Below are 27,066 nucleotides of genomic sequence, written 5' to 3' on the forward strand. Positions count from 1 at the left end.
AGCTCGTTCAAGAGGTATTTCAATCAATCTTCCTCTCTCTATTTATTTTGTTATCTTTAATAAATATTGTTATATTAAAAGCAATCATGTAGACATTTTTGAGTTAATTGTATAATTTAAATTTCAAGCATGTAAATAAATATATTAATAAAGGGGATTAAATATTTAAATTATTAATTCTCATCACGTTAACTTCATCATAGGGTACCGATTGAGGGCGCTGTAGGGGTGCTTAATACGTTCCCTACACGTAACCGACCCCCGAACCCAATTCTGGTTATCAAGGCCATTATTGGATTTTTAAAAATCTTTTCTTTTTCCAATATTTTGAGTAAAATATTGGTGGCGACTCCATGAACTCATTTTTCAAAACCATTAATTAAGGATTAGTCTGGTGTCCGGGCATTCCTTAATTAATGAGACTTTTAAAAGGATGTCTAAATCATATGTCGCGAGATCGGAAAAATTTGGGTTGCGACACAAAGCACGCAATGCACTCATGTGTGCTCTATCTGAAGAGGAATACACTAAAGTTCACAGCTTCAAAAGTGCCAAACAAATGTGGGACACCCTAGCTCTAACCTACGAGGGGTCCCTAGAGGTAAAACGCAACAAGCTAAGCTTGTTGGCACGTAAGTATGAACTTTTTGAGATGGAAGAAAATGAATCTAGACAAACTATGTTTGGAAGATTCCAAACCATCTTAAATAAACTTTCCTTCCTAGGTAGAACTCATGATAACTTTGACCACATTGACAAATTACTTCGTAGTTTACCCAGGAAATGGAGACCACAAGTCACTACTCTGAGAGCATCCAAAAATCTGGAAAAGCTCTCTCTGGAGGAACTCATTGGACTCCTTAAAGTTCATGAGCTGGAGTTACAACAAGATGATGCTGGGAGAAAATAGAAGTCTATTGTGTTAAACATGTAAAAGAAAAAATCAACACCATCCTCCTCAAAAGCACTAAAGATTAATGATACGTTTGATGATAGCTACTGTGAGGAAACCTGTGACACAGACGATGAAATATCTTTCCTGTCAAGAAAGATTCATTCAATGATGAAGAAAAAGGGAGGAATACGATGGAGAAAATACAACAGACCCTCAAGAGAAAAGGCACAACCATTATGCTATGAATGCAAGAAACTTGGACATTACAAAATGGAATGTCCGGAACTGGAAAAGGAAAAGGAAAAAGAGAAGAAGAAGTTTGTCCCCTTCAAAAAGAAGAAAGCCATGATGGCCACCTGGGAGGATCCTGACACAACATCGTCAGAAGAAGACAAAGAAGCCAATATCTACCTCATGGCAGACGCAGACTCATCATCAGAATCAGACAATGAGGAGGTAACTGAATCTGACCTAAAAATTCTTGAGCATGCATACAATCAACTTCTATCAGATTTAGCAAAGATTTCTACAGCATATAAGGAACAAAAGAAAAGAATTTTGGAATTACTTGAAGAAAATCGTCTACTGAAAAACGAAAATACAAAACTTCTTTCAACTTCTGAAGAAGTAATCAAATTAACCAAAGAAAATGATTTATTAAAATCTGATCTGTCAAAATTCACATTCGGAACTAAGAATCTTGAGCATCTTTTAAAGCATTCCAAGAGTGAGAAAGATAGAACAGGATTAGGATTTGTTGAATCTGAGTTCAAAGCCAAGACAAAAACTTATGCATCTCCCTTGTATGGAAAGAATGAACATTTTATGTCTGAATGTAGTCACATGCATAAGAAGAGGGATTTCAAAACCTCTAGTACTAACACTCATGGACCCAAATCCATTTGGCTACTAAAAACTAAAATAGTGCCTGTTGTAGATCTGTTCAACAAAAACAAAAAGTGCCCAATCATGGTACCTGGATAGTGGCTGCTCGCGACACATGACGGACAAAAGGTCTATGTTCCTAGACCTCAAGTCCAAGAAAGGAGGGTAAGTCACATTTGGAGGAGGACAGAAAGGGTATATCATGGGAATAGGTAAAATAGGTATCAACTCCTCTATTTCCATTGATAATGTTTTGTATGTTAAAAGATTAACACATAATCTACTTAGCATAAGTCAGTTGTGCGTTAGTGGTTATGAAGTATCCTCCAACAAAAATAAATGTACTATGAGTCAACCTGATTCATCCATATTATTCACAACTAACAGATGCAACAATTTGTATAAAATAATGGTTAATGAACTAGAAAATCAAAATGTTGATTGCCTAGTTTCATATGAAAATCAGTGGATCTGGCACAAGAAGCTTGGTCATGCAACTCAGAGATTAATCTAAAAACTGAAAAGGCATAACCTCATACGAGGACTACCGAATCTTGTGAGTCAGACAAACGGTGTATATGAAGCATGTCAAAAGGGGAAACAAATTAAAAATTTATTTCAAAGAAAAAATTATGTTTCCACCTCACGACCTCTTGAACTGCTCCACATAGATCTATTCGGTCCCACTAGAACTGCATCTGTGAGCGGTAAAAGGTATGGATTGGTCATTGTGGATGACTACACTAGATGGACATGGGTACTGTTCATAACTCACAAGGATGAGTCTTTTAAGGTATTCCATTTATTCTGCAAAAGAGTTCAAAATGAGAAAGGAACATCAATTGCGTCTTCTCGAAGTGATCATGGGGGAGAATTTGAAAATGAACAATTTCAAGAATTTTGTGAAGAAAATGGAATAAAACATAACTTTTCAACACCTAGAACTCCACGGCAAAATGGAGTTGTAGAAAGAAAGAACCGATCTTTACAAGAAATGGCAAGAACTTTGCTAAATGATTTTTCCACACCTAAGCATTTCTGGGCAGAAGCAGTTAATACCTCCTGCTATATTCAAAATAGAATATATATTAGGCCCTTACTAAAAAAGACTCCTTATGAATTATGGAAAGGGAGAGCACCCAACATATCATATTTTCATTTGTTTGGATATAAATGTTTTATCCTAAATACCAAAGATAATTTAGGAAAATTTGACTCAAAAACTGACAAAGACATCCTACTTGGATACTCTGAGAGGTCAAGATCATATAGGGTGTTCAACAACAGAACTAAAACTATTGAGGAAGCCATTCACATTAAATTTGACGAACACAAGCCTCATAAAGAAATATCATAACTAGGCAATTTCTTTGAGAATATGCAAGTAAACAATGATTAGTCAAAAAAGCCTGAGTCTGAAGAAATAACACCTCATCAAGACGAAGGAGAGGATAGAAAGCCAGTCCATCGTAACTGGTAGAAGAAGGCTCATCATCCGCAAGAGCAAATAATTGGATAAGCAAAGGACGCAGTAAGAACCAGAAGCTCGTTCAGAACTCAAGCACAAATCGCCCTATTATCTCAAATGGAGCCAAGAACCACGGACTAAGCATTGTTAGACGAAAGCTAGGTTCAGGCCATGCAAGAAGAATTGAGTCAATTCTAGAAAAATGACGTCTGGAAACTTGTTCCAAAGCCCAAATATAAGACGATCATAGGAACAAAATGGTTATACAAAAATAAATTGGATGAATCTGGAAACGTGGTAAGAAACAAAGCAAGGTTAGTTGTAAAAGGGTACTCAAAGTAGGAAGGTATAGACTTTACTGAAACTTTTGCACCTGATGCTCGTATAGAAGCTATTCGAATTTTACTTGCTTTTGCTGCATGTACTGGCATGAAATTATATTAGATGGATGTCAAAAGTGCATTTCTAAACGGAACAATCTCAAAAGAAGTTTATGTTTGTCAACCTCCTAGTTTTGAAAACGAACTACTATCATCTAATGTTTTCAAACTAAATAAAGCTTTATATGAATTAAAACAGGCACCACGAGCATGGTATGAAAAACTAAGCTCATTTATAATAGATAATAAGTTTATGAGAGACAAGATTGACAGCACCCTATTTAGAAAAACAATCAAGGATGATTTCATAATAGTACAAATCTATGTTGATGACATAATTTTTGGTGCCACTAATAAAAATCTCTGCCAAGAATTTTCCAAGCTTATGCAGGACGAATTTGAAATGAACATGATGGGAGAACTGAAGTTCTTCTTAGGACTTCAAATCGTCCAGTTAGATGAAGGTGTTAAAATTCATCAAACGAAATACACTAAAGAACTGCAACAAAAGTTTAAGATGGAAGATGTGAAACCAATGAAGACACCAATGCATCCTTCAACAACTCTTGGTCTAGACGAAGAATCACTAGACGTTGATAACTGTACAGAGGGATGGTTGGTTCTCTCTTGTACCTAACAATGTCGAGACTCGACATCATGTTCAGCGTCTGCGTTTGTGCTAGGTTCCAAGTACGACCTAAGGAGGTACATTTGCAAGCAATTAAAAGAATTTTAAGATATCTAAAAGGAACACCTAACCTAGGCATTAGCTTCTATAGAAGCCATAACTTTTCTCTTCTAGGATATTGTGATGCAGATTATGCAGGAGACAAATGGGAAAGAAAGAGCACTAGCGAAGGATGCCATTTTCTTGGTCGCTGCTTAGCTTCATGGACTAGCAAGAGGCAAAGCACGATTGCCCTATCTACTTGTGAAGTTGAGTATGTTGCCGCAGGACAATGTCTCACGCAACTCCTATGGATCAAACATCAACTGCAAGACTACGACATTTACGAAAGTAGTATTACTGTACTCTGCGATAACACTGCTACTATTAATATCTCAAAAAATCCTGTTTTGCGTTCTAGGACTAAGCATATCGAGATTAAACATCATTTCATTAGAGATCATGTGCAAAAAGGAACATTTGAACTGATCTATGTTAAGACTGCGGAACAACTTGCTGATATCTTCACCAAACCCCTTCAAGAAGATAGATATGTATGGCTGAGAGATAGGCTAGGAATGGAGTTGATAGATGATCACTAGAATGTCATACTCACCCTCTATTTCTTTTTGTTGATTACAACGGGGGAGAAAAAGAAAACAAATCTATCAAACTAAACCAATCACGTAGTAAGGGGAGAGCATTAACTTAGGGGGAGGAACTTCAGGAAACGGAATGATTATAAGTATCCCTCACATTACATGATAATATGCTCTGTATTTGATATGAACTTGATAGATTATATTTGTCATCATCAAAAAGGGGGAGATTGTTAAGTCAGACAAAGCGAAACTCGCAATTCCCACTAAGGTTTTGAATATGACAAATATAATATATATTGTTATTACTAACGTGTGCATTAGTATTTCAGTCGGAAAAAGAAAAGTTCAAATAGTGGAATATGTTTAAGCACAATCTGGCTAGACAAAATATCATACGATAGAAAAGCCAGCGTCAAGGCTAAGGTTAATCCAGGCTCAAATCAGATACAAAAGTTTATCAAATAGAAGCCTGAGGCATCAGACGAAAATTGAACAATATATTGACATCAATGTCCAAGACATCGACATAGACATGAAGTGACCATCAGGAAAAATCAATATAAAAGAAGAAGTTATCACTTCCACACTTAGACGAAAAGAAGCGTCAAGATCATATGTAACATCTAGTAACCAGACGATGTCGTGAATGTTGAAGCACGTCTGAAGTCCACTAATCACATTGAAAGGAATTTTACAAGAAACATAAGAGGACATAGTCATGAGTAAAAAATTGTTCAAGAATGCATTCCCAAGTCAAAGCCGAGTGCGTCAGAGAAAGGACACCTACTTTTCAGGAAAAGACAACATCGCAATGGCTAAATTAATGAGAAGTACAAATATAACTAGACCATAATTGGAGTCAGATATCGAAGAAATCAACTACTTAGAGAGACTCCACGAATACAAGAAAAAATTTAATACAAAGATCAAATGCATTAAATGAGAAGATCTGCATGAACATGAACAAAGCCTTCATCTGCATCAACAAAAGATTACGCTCCAACGGATTAATTCAAATTCAAACAACGGGCAGATTTATCAGAAGTATATAAGTATCAAGACCAAGAAGAAGAAGATAGAGAATGAAAAAAGAATAAAACGAGAAATACAAGAGTTTCAAAGATTCAACTATTCTTCTTCTCAAAGCATTTCCTGCATATCCGTGTAAAAACTAAGATAGCTTGTCTTAGTGAGTGTTGCCAATAGTCCATCCTTTCTACGAGAGTAACCAAACACTCAAACACTTATCTTTGAAAAACTAAGGTTATGCACCTTAGTGAGTGTAGAAATTATCCTATCCTCTCTATGAGAGTTACACACACACTCAAAACCTACAACTGCTGTAAAGCTTGAAGAGGCTGATAGAAAGAATACTTGTGAACTAGAAATGGTTGAGAATACTAGCGTTGGTGAGTGAAGCCGATGGCCAGGAGTGGTCGAAAGTACTTGGTGAACCAGAAGTGGTTAAGAATACTAGCGTCTAGTTGACGAGCCAGAAGTGGCTAAGAATACTTGTAATCCTTTATGATTAGTGGAACCCTTCTACAAAAGGAAACTGGACGTAGCTCAGATTGAGTGAACCAGTATAACTGTTTGTGCATGCTCTCAACATTTTAGTATTACATATATTGCTTTTGATCTATTTCATTTCTCAACAAAGCTTTGGACGAAAACTTACTTGATCTTGTGAAAACTATCTTTACTAGACGATAACATTTTTCAGACGGAAACCTAATCTATTTAGTTTTCTACGTTGAAAATTAGTTTGGATCAATAAAAATCACTATACGAAAATTATGCTTAAGTTTACCAACCAAAAGTACGCTTGCGAAAATAACTTTAAAATTTTCCTTTGAATCCTAACACACACATTCAACCCCCCCTTCTGTGTGTTTTTCCGCTAACTTCACCTAGAAGATAAGAGAGAGTTCTACAACTTTTCTGTTGAAAGAAAAGGTTAGTTTGGACATTAAGTGACCCAAAAATGTGTTTTAAAGTTGTGGCCCTACATAATATTTTATTTTTCTTTTCAGATTATAATGTTAGGATTTTTTTAGTGATGTAATTAGTTGATTTAGTGGGTTAGGTATTTAATTACTCATATTAGACCCGCTATATTTCTCTATTAATAGGTTTTGTGAGACTTATTATGTACATTTTATACTCATTTTTTCATATTTTAGAATTGTTTCCTTTACAGGTTTTTCTAAATTCTCTCAATTCTCTCTTATCTTTTTGTCTTTACGTTTTTCTACACAAAGGAGTTTCAGCATCTTGATGAAGATGTATGGCTAATTTGTTCATCTGATTTGAGATTTCATGAACTAAGCTAAAATTCAAGTTCTTGGTGTATTTTAATTTACCATACAAATTCTCTTTGGCTTCTCCTCCATTCAAGATCTATTTTCTATTCTTCATGATTATTAATTTTATTTTAATGAATTTGGGTCATATTTGAAGATTAATTTTGGATCTAGATCTAGATTTAGAAATAGACCTAAAATAACTTAATCACCTAAATCTGTCGTTTGTCATTCTTGAATTTCAATGAAAATGTGAGATCGTGATTACGTTGCATGTTTTTATGAAATTTAATAGATCTAGATTTAGATCTAGCTTCTTGTATTGATTTAGGTTGATTGAATTTGGATTATTGAGTTGTGAAAATTTTAGCCTAACGATTGAAATCTTGAATCAATGTTATTTCTGATTGAATTTTCTAATTGTGTTTGTAATATTCTAATTTCTCTTTGATGTTCATAAAAATCTCCTTCCTAATTTTGTGATAATTTTGAATCTCATTAACTTGTGTCTTCAAGAAGAATGACTTAAGTTGTTCCGTATATTACAAATCTTAGGGGAAAATATAGTAATTTTTTAGTGGTTTGACAACACTATCATTTCTTCAAAGATCTAGAAATTAACCAAGAATAGTTTAATCAATTATTTTTAGGTGTTAATTGATTATTCTAGAAATCAATTTTCTGAAGTAATTGTTTGTTTTGCTAAATAATCAATTATCACAACCAAGTTTATCAGGTTATTGAAAAACAAAGCAAATCATCGATTATTACTAAAGATAATCAATTATTTTAAGTGAAAACTTATTATTACAATTTTTCATACCAGTTCTCTTTTTGAATCATTTTTAAAACTTATTTTCATCATGAATTAACATCTAGATATAGGTATAAGGCTAAGTTACCTATAAAGTACAAATCTCACAAGTAACAAATCTTAAACACACAAGATACAATTTGCACTCTTTTCTTTTAAGAGGCTTATATTTGTAATCATCAAACCTAAATCTACTATTTCTTCATCTTGAGCTTAATCAACAACTCTAAGTGTAAGGTGGTTCTTTTACCTTTTTTAGTTTAATTAAAAACACCAAGAAAAGGTATAGGTTTCTTTAAGCAATATGAGAGGTTGAGGATTACTTAATTTATTTACTACTTCTTTTAAAATGTTTAAAGAGAAGTTCATTCAAAATTTAGCCCTGGCTCAAAACCATGATTTGTTGCAAGGAATCCCTCTTTATTGAACGAAAGATCTTCCTCATTATGGTAATCTTGGAAGGGAAAAACGAAAGATCTTCCTCATTATGGTAATCTTGGAAGGGAAAAGTTTGCTCCTTATGAATGGGATGATGGTCGAAAGTTAGATAAGCTTAATATTATTTTTGATAATGAATAATTATTGGAGCTTAAATTTTGATTTGTTGATTTAAGATTATACATTGGTGTGTGTGTGTGTATATATGTGTGTGTGTGTGTTTTTACTTTTTAGTTGCTTGATATGTTTTAATATTTTTTTGTAGAATCTACTATGGCAATGTAAATAAAAAAAATGTGATGGCGAAGTTGCTTAAATATTAGGCACTTGGAGACATTGTTGTTGGCACAGATAGATGCCTTCATTCATGCAAAAGAATGCAGAAGGACTCTATCAAAACTCCAATTGATGTTATAGAGCAAAGGATGCACCATGAGCAATCGATTGATTGTCACAAGTGGAAATAACATAGGGGAAATTTAGGAAATGGACACGAATGAGAATATTTCTATTAGGAAGAATGGACAGGTGTCAAATGATCCGATGATTGTGGGCAACCGAAAAAGTGCAAGGACGAGGAGGGTCAATTCACGCATGAGGGATTATGTGTGAGGTAGCAATAAGTCATAGGGTATCGAAGGAAAGGGGGGTGGAAAATGGTTGTATTCTGCTTCTCTCTATTTGCTCTGTAATTAATTTTGTTGTATAGTACTTTCCTTTCTCTTGTGGAGACCGATAAAATAATATGTATCGAGGTTTACCCATTTTTTCATGTCATTGTTGTTATTTCAATGGTTAATTGATCTGCTTTAATTACATTGATGTTGAGGTATTTTCTCATTTTGGCTCGTGGGGAGGTGTTAGGGTTGTAATTGGTGACAACTGGGCAACCATGGATGTGGTAACGAGTATTAGGGAAGGCAAGTCTGTATATGATCTTGGTTTTACTAACTCGAACCATATCCAAGCCTATAACTTTTTTAATGATAATAATTAACGTATGAACAATCTAAGCTTTTATGATGCTTGAAATGGTCTGCAAGACATTTTGAACCAAGCAAGCTTTCTTGCTTTAATGATTGAAGATCGTTATAGGGTGATGAGTAGGGAGAAGAAAAATGTTGATAAGGAAAAGGCCAAGTTACAACCTAAGGTGCATTGTCTTAAAGTCAAAGTTAATGAATTTTCTACTAAGAAGGAAGAACTTATTGAATTAAAAGCTTGGATAGAGAAAGATTGAGCAAATGATGAAGAAAAGGTAAGTATGATGATGGTTGAGATCACTACAACAAAATAGACTTTTAGTGGCATTTAATATGACTTTTAGTGGCAATAAAAATTGCTACAAAATCTTTTACCAGCATTTTCACATTAGCCATTGTATGCAGTGTCGCTAAAACATTTAGCAACAATTATTCTAAATGCTGGTAAAAATCCTTATAATGGTCGGAAAAAATTGTATAATTTTTTGTGACATTTTTTACTTTCTAGTCGATGTGGGACTTGTAAGATGAGTACAAATATTCTTTAATTACTTTATCTCTAGTCGATGTGGGACTTGTAAGATGAGGGTTGTCTTCTACTTATATTTTTTTTTTTAATTTTATTATTTTTTAATTACCTTATTTCTAGTCGATGTGGGACTTGTAAGATGAAAATTGTCTTCTACTTATATATATATATATATATATATATATATATATATATAATTTTCTTATCAATAGTCGATCCCTTAAGTTTAAGGACTATTGAGTTTGATAATAATGAGTAATCTCATACCAACTTAGAATAGTAAGTTATAGGTTTAACTCAACTCTACATAACAAACTTGTAAGGTGAGAGTTATTATCCATTTATATACTCTTTAATTATCTTATTTCTAGTCGATGTGGGTGTTTGTGGAGGATTTCGTTCGTAGGTTCTTTTTATTCGAACTAGCACGATTAACACGTTTAAATTTATGCGTGTTCGTGACATGACAGAATCGAAGACTTTCAATGAAAAAATAAATCGTACAAACAACAAATAGAGTTAATTGATTAGGGAGTTGTTTCAACACGTCAGAAGATCTATGCTCGTTGTTTGAGCACTTCAGAAGATCTATCCTGGTTTTAGAACATCAGAAGATCTATGCTCATTGTTTGAACACGTCAAAAGATCTATGCTAGTTTTAGCACGTCAGAAGATCTATGCTAATTGTACAATCAAATTCATGCATGTAAGAATTAACGTGAATCGAACAGATGACATGTATATTGATTGCAGAAATTTTATCCTTCATTAAATGGTAACAGAATTACAATTCGTAAGGATAACGAAACATGTTCAGATGACTACACTACACTAGACTAGACTATGCTATGCTACGCTATGCTACGCTACTCCTAAAAAAGGAAAAAGAAAGGTGGTCGAGAAATCGTACCCAAAGTTGTCTCGTATGCACAGTATGCCTTATGTGCAGGCTGCGGAGTGCGTGTGAGGTATTGTGGGAATTTGATTTCTGACCCTTTTCTACGAGTATGGCTCGTTTAATTTATAGACAAAGATTTGGGAAAGGTAACTGTTTCTGACGTGCCCCGGAAGTGCATAACCGTTCTAAACTTTCACATCGTGGCTTATTCCCGGGCATGTCTTTGGATAACTCTTGGAACCACTCATTAACTTCCCCAAACCGTTCTGCAGCCTTTGACACTTATCCCATGATTTATTTCAACCGCTCTTAAATCGTGTCTCCTTTAAGTTCTTCACTCTGAGAGGTTACGAAGTGTATTCATGTATGTCCGGATCCTTGGGATTTCGAGTAACCAACAAAAAATATACTTGAGTGTTTCCTTATTGTTCTTGTACTTTGAGAGGTTGCGAGGCTGCGAGCCTTTCTCATGAGCAGCATCCTTCCTGGTTCAAGGATTTCAAGAGTTTCACGAAACATGTCTTCGCGTATCTCTTGATTCTCTTCAGGCTTCGTATGTCTTATTCAGAAACTTCTTTGCCATTTTCCGATCACCTAAGATTTCAAGTACTCCCATATTTCGAGCATCACCGAATTCATTTCTTGGTACTAATAGTGGGACTAAAAATTTTCTTAATAAATAATTGTCGCTAATAGTAAATTTTGGTGTGATATAAATACATTTTTAGTGACCATTATATATTAATCACTAATACTTATATTAAATAATAAAATAAAGACAATTAATTTATTGCCGTTAAATAATTATCGGTAAAAATAAATTTTGTTGTAGTGGATGGGGCAACTCAAGAAAGAGAACACTGAAATTGTTCAGCAATCAATCGATTTCTATAATATAGTGGAAAAGGTTGTTGATGAGCTAGTTAAAAATTTGGAAGTTGAACATGCCAAGGTAAAAGTCGTCAGTACCCAACAATATGTGTCGAGTTTTGACAATGCTATTAAGCAAGCTAGGTTGTTTGTCTAAAAGTTGGTTTTGGGGCTGCTGATTCATATAAGGAGGTAGTTAATGGTCATATTGTTGAAGTGGTTGAGGGAGAAGAAGAAAAAACTTAGTGTTTGTTTCTTTTCATTTTAGCAAATGATGGTTTTCTAATGTTTTTGGCCAGTGTCATTTAGTTTATGTAATGGAATATTTTCTTTTCATTTCAACTTTTTTTGTATTTGATAAAAGTTAGAACTTTTTTGTTTCATTGTTATATGGTCGAGACTAGTAAATTGATGTTCTTTTTAAACACAAAATGGATTTTTAATTTTTCCCCGTGGATTGTAATGCAATCAAAATAATAAGTAATAATATCTAAATATTTTTAATTTATTTACTTATAGATCATCTTCTTGTTGAGATAAAAAATTTAAAATTAAATCATGATGAGTTGATTCATCTTTTATTGAGAAAAGAGTATGACTATCATCATAAATATTTTAAAATTATTCACTTTTAGATCGCTTTCTTATTGAGATAAAAATTCAAAGTTAAATCATGATGAGTTGATTCATCCCTTATTGAGTAAAGAGATTTTAAGAATATAATGAATGTGCTTAGCTCATTCTTTTGTAGATATTGTCATTGTCGAGATTATAAGTATTTCTTCCTATACTATTCGTACCGCGAAGAGTGCAGATTGACATCGGACACGCGCCAGGCGACATCGGCCAAGATAAGGCCCACTATCTAAATAGATCATAACTGATCTCGGACCCAAGGCCCAATGAAACACTAATTCACATAAAGGTACGTGCATTACTTATACGAGACCCATACATCCACAAACACTAACATTAGCATCAGAGTCTCTTTTGCAAGTATCACCCCCACTTTGGAACAGCAAGCATACCCAACGAAGAAGGCTCACCAATCTTGCTCAGTAGATCGTCCCTATGATCGATCTCCGGTAAGAACATTTGGCGCCCACCGTGGGGCCGATCAAGACGCCTTTTATCGGCCATGCTTATGGTTTTCACCCGAAGCCATAGTAGACAAGCAACCGACAACCTAGATCGCGTAACAAGAATGGAAGGTGAAGCAACATTGAGGAGACTGATTGAGCAGGTCAATCAAATGCAGCAACAACACGCCGTCGACCTGGAAAACATCCGTGCTAGGCACGAATTCGACCTAGTGGCACTGCGCGCTGAGAATGAGCACATTCGCGCCCATCTTCCTCGCCGCCCTTCTGATCAACCCTCTCAACTGAGTAATCAAAACGAGGAAGAGGGGCACTCGGTTTCCCAACCACCAACTACACCTAGGGCGGCGACCCATAGGTCTATTGTTCATCGGTCACACGTACCGACGAATAGGTCAGACCATGAAGTCAGCAATGCACTTGCCCAGGCTCCAGGACATAGGGCGAGCATCCGCCGCCATCCTTTTGTTGATGGCATCATGGAGACGCCCCTCCCTTTTGGATGGAAGCCTCTCAACATCGATCGTTATGATGGCACTACTGACCCAGATGAGCACATCGATCTGTACGTCACACAGGTAAACCTATACACTAACAAAGATGCTATTCTATGTAGGGTTTTTTCGACCTCGCTCAAGGGAGCAGCGCTCGCCTAGTATACTCAATTGCCGGCGGGGTCAATCGACAACTTTGACACTCTGGTGAGATGATTCACGGTGCAGTACGCGACGAGCTACCTCACCACATCACTTCAGCCGCCTTAGCTAGTCTTAGACAGGGCGACGACGAACCACTTATGGCATTCATGGAGCACTTTGCTGGCACCTCGGTCAAGATCCGTAACTTAAATCCCGAGGTCACCCTTCACGCCATGCTCATGGCGCTCAAGCCAGGACCTTTCGTTGACAGCCTGTGTCGAAGACCTCCCCCAGATATGGACGAGCTCCAAGCCCGAGCTGTGGGGTAAATTCATATGGAAGAGCACAACGCTTTTCGTGTCCAAGTTCGTGGAAAATCTCAGGCGAAGCCGGACCACGGCCACAAAGATAAGGTGAAAGTCACCAATGATAGCCAATTCAAGAAAGCTGCTGGGGAAAACAAAGGAGGGAGGTATGATTTCTACACCCCCTAAATGCACCCCGAGTGCACATCCTGGAAGAGGCCAGCAACACCAATCTGCTCACTCTGCCACCACCTGGGCATAGCCCCAACAGTGCGGACAAATCCAAGCATTGCCAGTACCACCGAAACTATGGTCACACAACCGAGGAGTGCCGCACACTTAGAGATCGCATCGAAGAACTCATCCAAGGAGGGCACCTTGGACAATAAATCCAACGACAACAATCTCACAGAGGAGGCTACCACGGACGAGGACGAGGAGGCGGCTGAGGTTCTGGCACTCGTACAGACAACCCTCCGAATCTCAGCAAAATAATGGCAGAACGGTGCAGGCCGAGGTAAGTCAGGATACAGGATCGGCTCCCTTACGCGGAGTCATCAACACAATTACAGGTGGCTTCGCAGGGGGGGCTCCAGCAGCTCGGCGCGCAAAAGACATTTGTGCAGCATCAATAATGTCCACACTTCCACCTCGGCCCTGCACCAAAACACACAACCCATCACCTTCACGGATGACGACTACACCGGCATCTGTCCAAACCAGGATGACCCCATGGTCATCGTAGTGGAAGTTGCTAATTGGGAAGTCCACAAGATGTTGATTAACCAGGGAAGCTCGGCTAACGTCCTATATTGGCCGACATTCCTAAGGTTAGACATTCCTCACTCCCTTATACAACCTCACACAGAACCCCTAGTCGGTTTTGCAGGAGAGCGAGTTCACACTCGAGGGCACGCAGATCTACTGACAACCTTCGGGACCCCTCCTGACTCGAGGAGAATAATGGTCAGATACCTCCTCGTTGAGGCCAACACATCCTATAATATAATCATCAGAATGCCAACATTGAACCAACTCGGAGCCGTGGTATCCACCCCGCACCTGACAATGAAATTCCTGGGGAGCAATGGCAAGATCATCTCCGTCAGGGCAAACCAGAAGACAGTTCGGCAATGCTATGCTGAAAGCTTGAAGGTCTCGCCATCCAAGGAACGCCACAAGGGAGACCCCCTATGGTAGCTCACATCGCCCAGGTTGACATCGCTGACCTGGACTCAAGGTCAGAATCCCATGACGAACGGCCAAGTCCCATTGACGAGCTTGACAACCTTCAAGTCAGTGGACTCCTCGGACAGTGTACGAATATAAACTGGTAGTTAAACCCAAAGCTGCGACAACGGCTTATTAAGGAGATCTCCAAAAATACCGACCTCTTTGCATGGTCAAGCGTAGAGATGCCAGGTATTGATCCTAACCTCATCTGTCACAGGTTATCCATCCACAAGGAAGCTAAACCGATCGCTCAAAGGAAGAGGAAAGTCGGAGGAGAACGGCGAGACGCCATCGCCACTAAGACACAGAAGTTGATGAATGCGGGCTTCATCCGCGAAGTCAAATACACCACGTGGCTGGCAAACGTGGTACTGGTCAAGAAGAGCTCAGGGAAGTGGCGCATGTGCATCGACTACACCGACCTCAACAAGGCGTGTCCCAAAGACTCATACCCCTTCCCGAGCATCGACAGATTGGTTGACGGCGCTTCCGGCCATGCTCTCCTCAGCTTTCTCGATGCATACTCGGGGTACAATCAGATTATGATGTACCCACCAGACGAGCACACGGCCTTCATCACCAACCATGCAAATTTCTGCTATTGCGTGATGCCTTTCGGCCTCAAGAACGTGGGAGCTACTTATCAAAGGCTGATGGACAAAGTTTTTCACCAACAGATTGGTCAGAACATGGAAGTCTACATCGATGACATGGTCGTCAAGACCACCTCAGCCGAGGATCATGTCGTTGACTTGGCTGAGGTGTTCAGCCAAATTAGAAAGCACAACATGTGCCTCAACCCAGAGAAGTGTGTGTTCGGTGTCCAGGGAGGTAGATTTCTGGGTTTTATGATCACCAGTAGGGTTATTAAAGCCAATCTAGAGAAGTGCAAAGCTATTATCCAGATACAGAGCCCCTAAATTGTCAAGGACATCCAACGCTTGGCAAGACGGTTAGTCTCTCTCTCCCGATTCATCCCCAGATTGGCAGAGAAAGCAACACCCATCTTCACCTTGCTGCGGAAACCCAAGAACTTTGAGTGGACTGAGAAATACGAAAAAGCTTTCAAAAGCTTCAAAGTCTTCCTCACAACTCCACCAATCCTTCAAAGGCTGGATCATCACGCCGACCTACTCCTTTACCTGGCAGTGGCAGAAGGCGTGATCAGCGCAGTCATAGTGTAAGAGCACCAAAAGGCACAAACGCCCATTTACTTCATCAGCCGAGTCCTTCAAGACATGAAAAGAAGATATCAGACGATCGAGAAGCTTGCACTAGCACTCGTCACCGTAGCTCGGTGCCTCCAACCTTATTTCCAAAGTCACCAGGTAGTCGTCAAAATTGACTACCCAATGAAGCAGATCTTGAGAAAGCCGGAGCTCGCCGGGCGTATGATAGCATGGTCAGTTGAGCTATCCAAGTTGGGCATCCGATACGAAAGTCGAAGCCCCTTGAAAGCTCAGTGCCTGGCAGATTTCGTGGCTGAGCTCACCCCAATCTCGACTAAAGAACAACAGGTATGGACTTTACATGTTGATGGATCCTCCAATTCTAAAGGTGGTGGTGCAGGTATCATTTTGGAGGGACCAAATAAAGTCACCGTAAAGCAATCCCTCAAATTCGGCTTGAAAGTCACCAACAATCAAGCAGAGTACGAAGCACTACTTGCAGGATTGAGGTTGGCACACGACCTCGGAGCACAGCGGTTGAGTTGTAACAGCGACTCAAAAGTCATGGTTGAGCAGCTCAGTGGAACATACTAAACCAAAGACACCCTGCTGCAAAGGTATTTCCATGCTGCGTCACAAAAGATCTCGTCTTTTGACGAATTCACCATACACCATGTGCCCCGAGAGCAGAATGCCAGGGCCGACCTCCTGTCTAAGCTCGTCAGTATTAAACGCCCCGGACAACACCGGACCATCATCCAGGAGACCCTGAATTCACCGAGCCTGGACGACAAGGTCGTCAACGCTAGTGACAGCGAAGACCAAGGATGGATGACAGGTATTTGAAACTACTTAAAGGAGGGAACTCTTCCCAAAGATAAGGATGAAGCTTAGAAGATGAGGGTAAGGTCAGCCAAGTTTGTCATCATTGGCTATGAAATGTTCAAACGCAGCATCTCCACTCCTTTGCTAAAATGCTTAGCAGGGTCCCAAGCCACCTATGTCGTCGAGGAGATCCACCGAGGGATATGTGGTATGCATTCCAGGGCACGCTCGATGGTGACTAGGGTACTCCGAGTTGGGTACTACTGGCCCACGCTGAAGTCGGATTGCCAAGCCTACATACAAAGGTGCAAGGAATGTCAGCAGTTCGGCAACGCACATCGGCAACCGCCTGAAGTCCTCCACTAGATGATGTCGTCGTGGCCTTTTACCCAGTGGGGAATGGACATCCTCGGGCTATTCCCCCCCGCGAAAGGTTAACTCAAATTTCTCCTAGTGGCAATCGACTACTTCAGCAAGTGGATCGAGGCATGCCCACTCGCCAAGATCACCGCCGAGAATGTACAGAAGTTCACCTAGAAGAGCATCATTTGCAGGTTTGGCATCCCACATTCCCTTGTCACCGATAACGACAGACAGTTCATCGCGCAGAGCTTCGAGGACTTCCTCCGTGAACTCGGAGTCAAGCACCTCCCGACCTCGGTGGAGCATCCCTAAACCAATGGCCAAGCCAAAGCCGCAAACAAAGTAATACTCTGAGAGCTCAAGAAGCAGCTAGGAAGCGCCAAAGGACAATGGGTCGATGAGCTCCCCAGCATTCTCTTGGCGTACTACTGTACTCCCCAATCAACAACGCAGGAAACGCCTTACAAGCTGACCTACGGGGCTGACACCATGATCCCAGTGGAGGTCAGTGAAACGTCTCATCAACGTCATACCTACAACAGCGAGAAAAACGCTCAAGAAGCGACATTCAACCTCGATTTGATTGATGAACTCAGAGAGGAAGCTCGGATCCATGAAGAAGCCTGCAAACTTTGAGCTTCCAGAAGATACAACACGCGAGCTGACCTCGCTATTTCCAGGTCACCTGGTATGGCGACTACTAGGAGAAGCCTGAAGAGACTCATCAGAGGGGAAGCTCGCGCCTAACTGGGATGACCCATTTCGAGTTACTAAAGACTTAGAAAATGGGGCATACCGACTAGAAGAGCTTAGCGGAAAAGCCATCCCACGAACTTGGAATGCCACGCATCTCAAGTTTTACTTCAATTAAATTGTACAAACAGGTTATGCACTCTTTTCTCGACTTGGTCTTTTGTCCCAAAAAAATAGAAAAATGGGTTTTGGTTGAGAGGTTTTTTAACGAGGCATACCCGCAATATTAATAAAATGATTCATTCCACTCATAACTTCTCAATTTTACACCGCATTGGCGAGAAACATATCATGATAAGCCAAGGTCGAATTCGAACCTTGGCACGAATTACGTTATGCTAAGCCAAGGTCAAGTTTGAACCTTGGTGCGAATTACATTACGCTAAGCCAAGGTCCAGTTCGAACCTCGGTGCGAATTACACTATGTTAAGCCAAGGTCGATGTAGACCCCTAAAATTGTCCGGGTCGGAAATAAAGCTTGAAGACTCTCGAAGACTGAAGGAAGATCAGCCAGAAGGACTTCCAGAAGGCCCAAGGAGGGTTCTCTATAGGTCTAGAGGTCTTAGGATAGCTAAAATAAGAAAAGTGGGAGGAATGAAGCCCAATACGGCCTCCCAGAGGTTCAGTACGGCCGTATTGAACATTTTGAACTTCAATACGGCCGCACTGAACTCAATACGGCCGTATTGAAGTTTCTGAACTTCAATACGGCTGCATTGAATTCAATACGGCTGCACTGAACTTCAATACGGCTGCACTGAACTTCAATACGGCCGTATTGAGGTTTTTGAACTTCAATACGGCCGTATTGAATTCAATACGGCCGTATTGTAGTTCAAAACTTCAATACGGACCGTATTGACCCCCAGAAACCGTATTGAGCCTCTTCCCTATAAATATGACGTCAATGGGACGTCATTTCAGACTTTTCCACTGAGTTTTGACTCCCTCCTTGAGTATTCTGGGGTTTTTGAGCAGTGTTCTGCCCTAGAAATCTCTCTGGGAGTCGATCCGACGAAGTTCTGGAATTCCGAGCATTTAGCTTGGAGATTCGAACTTAGTCGAAGGGAAATCCTCCGGATTTCCATAGTCAAAAATTATTTTTAGGAAGGAGTGAGCGGGCTTGTAGAGCGAGGGAACGCCAAAAAGCTTCCCAATTTTACTTGATATATAAAAAGCACGCTTCAAGAGGTTTCTTTTCTAAAAATCCCTTCTCCTACTGCTTTCTGTGTGCATATTAAACTGTCATCATGTAGATAGTTAATTTATAATTGCTTAGAATAAATAGGGGTAATTTAGTAATTTTGAGCTATTATTTAATAAATAATCTGTCATAGGGAACCCGAAAGGGGCGCTGTGGGGTGCTAACACCTTCCCCACGCGTAACCGACTCCCTTACCCGACTCTGGTTGTAATGGCCGAAGTCGATTTTTGAATCGATTGCCTTAAACTTCTTTTTCCAATGTTTTGAGTAAAACATTGGTGGCGACTCCATGAACCCTTCATTTTTATGAAAACCGCTAATCCATGGAGGGTCCCGCTTGGGATTAACATGGATTGGTGAGCCTTTTAATAAAATTGCTCGTTTGACAAGGTCTCAGTTTGAGAATAATTCATTCTAGAAATCCATATTTTTAAACAAATAAAAGAGTCCAACCATCCTTCGCGAATGCCGAAAGCCCGTTTCGGGCCGGTGGCGACAGATGGCGACTCCACTGGGGAAGCCTCGAGAGTCAGTCCCATTTAGTGACAAATTATTTTTAACAAATAATAGTTAAAATTACTTCATTACCCCTTATTTGTATGATAACATGCTTTATTTATATGGCTTTAATAACTGTTGTTTGTTTAATTTTCCGCAAATGTTTGAAATAAACTGCACACAAACCTTTGCACACAACAGTTCCCTCTATACCCGGGGGCATGAGTGGTAAGCCATAGGGAGTGGATGTTAGTACGGCCGGTTGTCGAATGGGTCTATAGGTGCCCGTAGACCGTTGTCGGAAAACATCACTCAAGGTGATAACCATGAACTCGAGTCCGACAGTGCGTTGGAGCTTTCCATCGGCTTACGACGAGAGGAATTGGGTCCCTATAATGGGGGCACCTTGGGGGCCTCAGACCGGTGAGAACAGTTAGAACCACCTTGAATATGCACTTTTCTGCAGGATACCCCTACCTCGTGATTCGCTCGTGACTGTTCGTGGATGAGTGAATTGTTTGTGCATTGTTTATGTGACATTGTCTGAGCATATATTGCATTCTTTAAACATACAACATTCCTTTTTAAAAGAATAAATAGGAATAAGAATCTTCCATTATACGGTGTTAACATCTACCTTCATCACATTCATATAGGTAGTTTCCCTTTTCACCCAAAAAATATAAAAAATACCCAAAAGAAAAAAAATAATAAAGAAAAATATTATTTATCCAAACCAAGCAATATCATGCATCATCTTAGGGACATCCTAAAAACATGATAATGCTTAGTTGAATAAACACAATGCATGCATATTCAACGTCATCATCTCATATCATGCATTCTTATCAAAGATCATGGAGGGATCTAGGTTTACATTTCATACATCCCTCCTAGTAAATCATTAATAAACATTAATAAAAAGAAAGAATTAATCGATGCGTATGTTCAAAGAATGGATCGCACGCCGTTCGTTATCAAGTGTAAGCCAACAACCGCGCCAAGCGAACACACGTCAACTCCGTTGTTGGTAATTAAGACGAATAAAGGGGAAGGTCCAACACCATTAAGGATCACTGCTCCAAGACCTTTCCCCTACGAATCAAATAAGGCTGTGCCGTGGATATACGACATCCACTCTTCTGCCGACGGCGATATCTCTAACATCGCTGGACTTGGGAGCATGACTAGGAGTGGGAGGATCTACACTCCCGAAGATCTTCATGATAAAGCTCCCAAGAATAAAGAAAAAGAAGAGAAAACCGAGGAAAACAAAGAATCCGAGGAGGAGACAGATAAGCTGTTAAAATATATCCGACAGAGCGAGTACTCCATCGTGGATCAACTTCATAAGACGCCAGCAAAGATCACTCTGTTGTCGTTGATCCTATGCTCCGAACCGCATCGGCAAGCTCTGTTGAAAGTCTTGAACGAGGCATATGTGTCGCACACTATCTCCCAAGACAAGTTTGAGGGGATTGTTAGTCACATCACGGCTAGTGATCACCTCACCTTCACCGATGAAGAAATCCCCGCTGGGGGACCGAATCATAACAAGCCCTTGCACATTTCTGTAAAGTGCAAGGAGTATCACATCGCTAAAGTCTTGGTAGATAATGGATCTTCCTTGAATGTGATGCCAAAAAGAACGCTCAAGCAATTGGCAATCAAGGGAGTCCAAATGCGCCCGAGCAACATGATCGTTCGAGCTTTCGACGGCTCTAAAAGAGAAGTGGTGGGAGAAATCAGTCTTCCAATCCAAATTGGGCCCACTATCTTTAATGTCGAATTCCAGGTGATGGATATTACTCCTGCATACAGCTGTCTCCTTGGCCGACCTTGGATTCATGATGCGAAAGTTGTACCCTCTACGCTCCACCAGAAAGTCAAGTTCATAGTGGGTGACAAACTGGTGACTGTACAAGCTGAAGATGACATACTCATCAGCAAACCATCCACCATACCTTACGTGGATGCAGCGGAGGAAGCTTTAGAAACCGCCTTCCAAGCATTGGAAATCGCCAATGTCGAAACGTTTCCCCGAGAAATGAAGAAGGTAGCCTCCATGCTCACCAAGAACGGATACTTGCCAGGACAAGGATTAGGCAAGGACTCCCAAGGAATCCCGGAGCTACCCATTATCAAGGATAATCCGGGGAAACAAGGGTTAGGATACAACCCTAACAAAGATCAAAGAACGAAGAGGAATCAAGATCCTTCTCGACGTTCTTTAAGCCAGATCTTCAGGAAGGCCGGTTCACAAGCGTCAAGGCCGGTCGTCGTCATCAAGTGCTCTTCTCCTTCCGATAGAGATGTATAGGCCTGATGACTATTAGAGATTACTCCTCGGGGACAGCCCGACCCCCGAGCCTCGATAGGGCACATGTTTCCACTATGATTATAATAAAATCATTCTTCATTATTTCTTATTGCTTCTTTTCTTGCTTGCAATAAAATTCTAAACCACATTATTTAACCCTGTTTGAATGAACATAAGTGAGGTTAAAATCGTCTTAATAAAAATAAACCCGCATCTTTTTTATGTGGAAGTGTGTGACAACTTGGAGCACCTTTCCTTGGCCTCAATAAGTGCCGTCATGGATAAAAAGAAATCCATTCAGGACAAAAATCCTAAAAAACAAAAAGCTCGGCAGGAAACCCAAAAAGGGGACTGCGCAAAAATAAGAGCAAAAGACCCGCTAGGAATCCCACGAAAGGGTGACCTAGGCAAAAATTAGGGTTACAAAATAATGAACAAAAACAAAAGCCCGCTAAAACTCCACAAATGGGCGTTTTAGGCAAAAGTTAGGGCAATCGAAAAACAGAATAAATCCATGATGGTACCACCAACTGAATTCAACAAAGGGGCTCAAGAAAAGCTATCCAAATTGTCAAATCACAAAACGTTAATAACCAAGACGTGCTTAACTTCATAAGTGTTTAATCAAACAAGCCTAAACACTTAAGCCTACCATTGGCCAAGCCATTCTTACAAAAACAATTTTTCAAAACAAAAATAAATCCCCTCTAAAACACAAACTTTCGAAAAAAAAAATATATATCCTTTCCTTCTTTTCTCTCTTGTCCCAAACGATTTTTGAATAATCTAGTGGAAACATGGAGATATAGTAGTCAATAGGAGGGTTGACACATCTTCTAAAGGAAAGGAAAATCATTTGGTTGATGACACCAAATCTCAATATAACATGCATCATTCCTCGGTTACAGAAATCGGCAGCACACAGCCCGTCTAGAGGAATGGCAAAAATCCAAACAAAAACGCATCGGTTAATTCTTTTGAAAGATAAATCAAATAGAATTAGGTGCATCAATACTGCATACATGCATACAGATGATAGGTGTAATGGAAGATCACTTATTCTCTGTTTATCGAAAAAAAACAAAAAAATAATATATAAACTTCAGAAAAACAATACGCCCGTATCATGTTCAGTATGCCCGTACCAAAATTAGGGTTATGAACAAATTTTCAATTCAATACGGGCATACTGAAATGAATAACGGCCGTATTGGCAATAACAGAAATCCTCCCTCACATCAATGACAAAATTCCTCCAAGAAGAAGAGGATAGGGAGAGCCATTCACTTTTCTAAATAAAAGAACAAAAATAAAAACTTGCATCGCGTGCATCACACACATTAGTTGCACATTTAAAGACCTTACTACGAGGCAATTGCATAAAATAGAAAAAATAGAAAATTGCTTGTGTATGACAGCAGTCAACAAAAGCCGAAAACGAAAAAAGGCAAGGATACAAACAATACTCCTCAGTTTGTACAGAATAATTGAGCCTGGAGAGGCTTGCTGAAAAAATACTTCCTCAGAATAATTAAGCCTGGAGAGGCTTGCCGAAATAATACTCTCTCAGAATAACTGAGCCTGGAGAGGCTTGCTGAAAAAATACTTCCTCAGAATAATTAAGCCTGGAGAGGCTTGCCGAAATAATACTCTCTCAGAATAACTGAGCCTGGAGAGGCTTGCTGAAATAATACTCTCTCAGAATAACTGAGCCTGAAGAGGCTTGCCAAAATAATACTCCTCAGAGACATTTCTGTATAGAAAAAGCCAAAACCAACAAAAAAGGCAAAAATACAGAAAAAGCCAAAATCAACAAATACAGAAAAAGCCGAAATTAACAAAAAAGGCAAAAACACAGAAAAAGCCAAAATCAACAAAAAGGCAAAATACAGAAAATCCAACAAAATTATACAGAATAACTGAGCCTGGAGAGGCTTGCCAAAATAATACTCTCCAAAAGACGTCTCAGCTCGCATTCTCGGGCTGAACAAAAAACCAATTCATCATACAGAATAATTGAGCCTGGAGAGGCTCGCCGAAATAATACTCCCCAGAGATATCTCAGCTTCCACTCACGGGCCAAATTCCCCAGTGAAAGCTATCAAAGCGAGATCAGCAAAATTCCCCAACGGAAGCATGATCCAAACAAAATATCCAAGTCAAAGGACTTAGACTTCCTCAGTGGAAGATAGCTTTCCAACTCAAACGAAGAGTGAAGCTAAGCCTGAAGAGGCTTTCTAAATAATACTCTGGGATACATAAGATCCCCAAATCCCCAGTCGCCTACTCAAGAGGCATTCCTACAAAAAGGAAAAAAATCAAAAGATCAATAATCATTCCCCAAGTGGAATCTGGCTCTTGGCCAAACATCGAACATCAAGATGATATGCCTAACAAAAGAGGCTAATCAAAATCAACGACAAAATCCCCCAGCGGATAACAGCCTACACAGAGGCAACAAAAATCAAAAAAATCATCAAAAAAGAGTCGCCCGAATAAGGATAACCGGGATACTCCACCACCGTCAAAAGGACGTCAGCCAACCATAAGGCACCGCTCATCTCAGAAAGAGCATCTTTGTGTCTACACCCCAAGGAAACAGAAATTCCTCAATGGGCACCAATTACGCAATGCAAAATTGGGACACAAGAACCTATGAGTAACTGCACATCCCCTAGACGGATCCCTGCGTTATCCAGCCCTCAGCGGCACCAAAATCAAAAACAACCGTCGAAGCAGCATCGTGGACTGTGGAGACAAAACTATCACAAATCCCTGGAGAGGGCAAACTCACGCTACCCAGATGTCCAGAGCACCGAGGTATGCACAAAGCCTGGAGAGGCAATACTTAGCTACCCAGATGTCCAGAGCACCGAGGTATGCACAAGCCTGGAGAGGCAATACTCAGCTACCCAGATGTCCAGAGCACCGAGGTATGCACAAGCCAGGAGAGGCAATACTCAGCTACCCAGATGTCCAGAGCACCGAGGTATGCACAAAGCCTGGAGAGGCAATACTCAGCTACCCAGATGTCCAAAGCACCGAGGTATGCACAAGCCTGGAGAGGCAATACTCAGCTACCCAGATGTCCAGAGCACCGAGGTATGCACAAGCCTGGAGAGGCAATACTCAGCTACCCAGATGTCCAGAGCACCAAGGTATGCACAAGCCTGGAGAGGCAATACTCAGCTACCCAGATGTCCAGAGCACCGAGGTATGCAATGAGCCTGGAGAGGCGACGACTAATACTCACCCTGGAGAGGGCAAACTCAACCTGGAGAGGCTACTCAACAATTTTCCACCAGAAGACACTACAAGTCGGAAGGATGGCCTTATTCCCCGGACAATTAGGTCAACTCCTTTACTTGTCAACCGGTACACTAAAAGGCCGTTTGACTAAGTAAAGGGGGGGCAGCTGTAGACCCCTAAAATTGTCCGGGTCGGAAATAAAGCTTGAAGACTCTCGAAGACTGAAGGAAGATCAGCCAGAAGGACTTCCAGAAGGCCCAAGGAGGGTTCTCTATAGGTCTAGAGGTCTTAGGATAGCTAAAATAAGAAAAGTGGGAGGAATGAAGCCCAATACGGCCTCCCAGAGGTTCAGTACGGCCGTATTGAACATTTTGAACTTCAATACGGCCGCACTGAACTCAATACGGCCGTATTGAAGTTTCTGAACTTCAATACGGCTGCATTGAATTCAATACGGCTGCACTGAACTTCAATACGGCTGCACTGAACTTCAATACGGCCGTATTGAGGTTTTTGAACTTCAATACGGCCGTATTGAATTCAATACGGCCGTATTGTAGTTCAAAACTTCAATACGGACCGTATTGACCCCCAGAAACCGTATTGAGCCTCTTCCCTATAAATATGACGTCAATGGGACGTCATTTCAGACTTTTCCACTGAGTTTTGACTCCCTCCTTGAGTATTCTGGGGTTTTTGAGCAGTGTTCTGCCCTAGAAATCTCTCTGGGAGTCGATCCGACGAAGTTCTGGAATTCCGAGCATTTAGCTTGGAGATTCGAACTTAGTCGAAGGGAAATCCTCCGGATTTCCATAGTCAAAAATTATTTTTAGGAAGGAGTGAGCGGGCTTGTAGAGCGAGGGAACGCCAAAAAGCTTCCCAGTTTTACTTGATATATAAAAAGCACGCTTCAAGAGGTTTCTTTTCTAAAAATCCCTTCTCCTACTGCTTTCTGTGTGCATATTAAACTGTCATCATGTAGATAGTTAATTTATAATTGCTTAGAATAAATAGGGGTAATTTAGTAATTTTGAGCTATTATTTAATAAATAATCTGTCATAGGGAACCCGAAAGGGGCGCTGTGGGGTGCTAACACCTTCCCCACGCGTAACCGACTCCCTTACCCGACTCTGGTTGTAATGGCCGAAGTCGATTTTTGAATCGATTGCCTTAAACTTCTTTTTCCAATGTTTTGAGTAAAACATTGGTGGCGACTCCATGAACCCTTCATTTTTATGAAAACCGCTAATCCATGGAGGGTCCCGCTTGGGATTAACATGGATTGGTGAGCCTTTTAATAAAATTGCTCGTTTGACAAGGTCTCAGTTTGAGAATAAGTCATTCTAGCAATCCATATTTTTAAACAAATAAAAGAGTCCAACCATCCTTCGCGAATGCCGAAAGCCCGTTTCGGGCCGGTGGCGACAGTCGAACTCGAACCTTGGTGCGAATTACATTACATTAAGCCAAGGTCGAGCGGTTCAAGGTCGAGTTCGAACCGCGGTATGAATTACACTATGATAAGTCAGGGTCGAATTCGAACCTTGGTGTGAATTACATTGTAGACCCCTAAAATTGTCCGGGTCGGAAATAAAGCTTGAAGACTCTCGAAGACTGAAGGAAGATCAGCCAGAAGGACTCCTGGAAGGCCCTAGGAGGGTTCTCTGTAGGTCTAG

General features: G+C 40.2%; 2 protein-coding genes across 2 annotated transcripts; both read left to right on the forward strand.

Moving 5' to 3' along the window:
• The first annotated feature begins 499 nt into the window (after positions 1–499).
• Positions 500–910, forward strand: LOC109815488 (uncharacterized). Its single transcript, XM_020380225.1, has one exon. It carries the CDS (start codon positions 500–502, stop codon positions 908–910), a length of 411 nt encoding a protein of 136 aa, XP_020235814.1.
• A 15,336-nt stretch (positions 911–16,246) lies between these two features.
• On the forward strand, positions 16,247–16,771 carry LOC145953079 (uncharacterized). The gene has a single exon (XM_083066680.1). The coding sequence runs from the start codon at positions 16,247–16,249 to the stop codon at positions 16,769–16,771; it is 525 nt and encodes a 174-aa protein (XP_082922806.1).
• Positions 16,772–27,066: the final 10,295 nt, after the last annotated feature.

This window comes from Cajanus cajan, chromosome 11, assembly GCF_000230855.2.
Source record: "Cajanus cajan strain Asha chromosome 11, NIPB_CcT2T_4, whole genome shotgun sequence".
Classification (NCBI taxonomy): domain Eukaryota; kingdom Viridiplantae; phylum Streptophyta; class Magnoliopsida; order Fabales; family Fabaceae; genus Cajanus; species Cajanus cajan.

What these genes read in the sequence shown, in the direction of transcription:
- LOC145953079 (XM_083066680.1), top strand. Translation starts at nt 16,247, where the DNA reads ATGAAAAGAAGATATCAGACGATCGAGAAGCTTGCACTAGCACTCGTC.
- LOC109815488 (XM_020380225.1), top strand. Translation starts at nt 500, where the DNA reads ATGTGTGCTCTATCTGAAGAGGAATACACTAAAGTTCACAGCTTCAAA.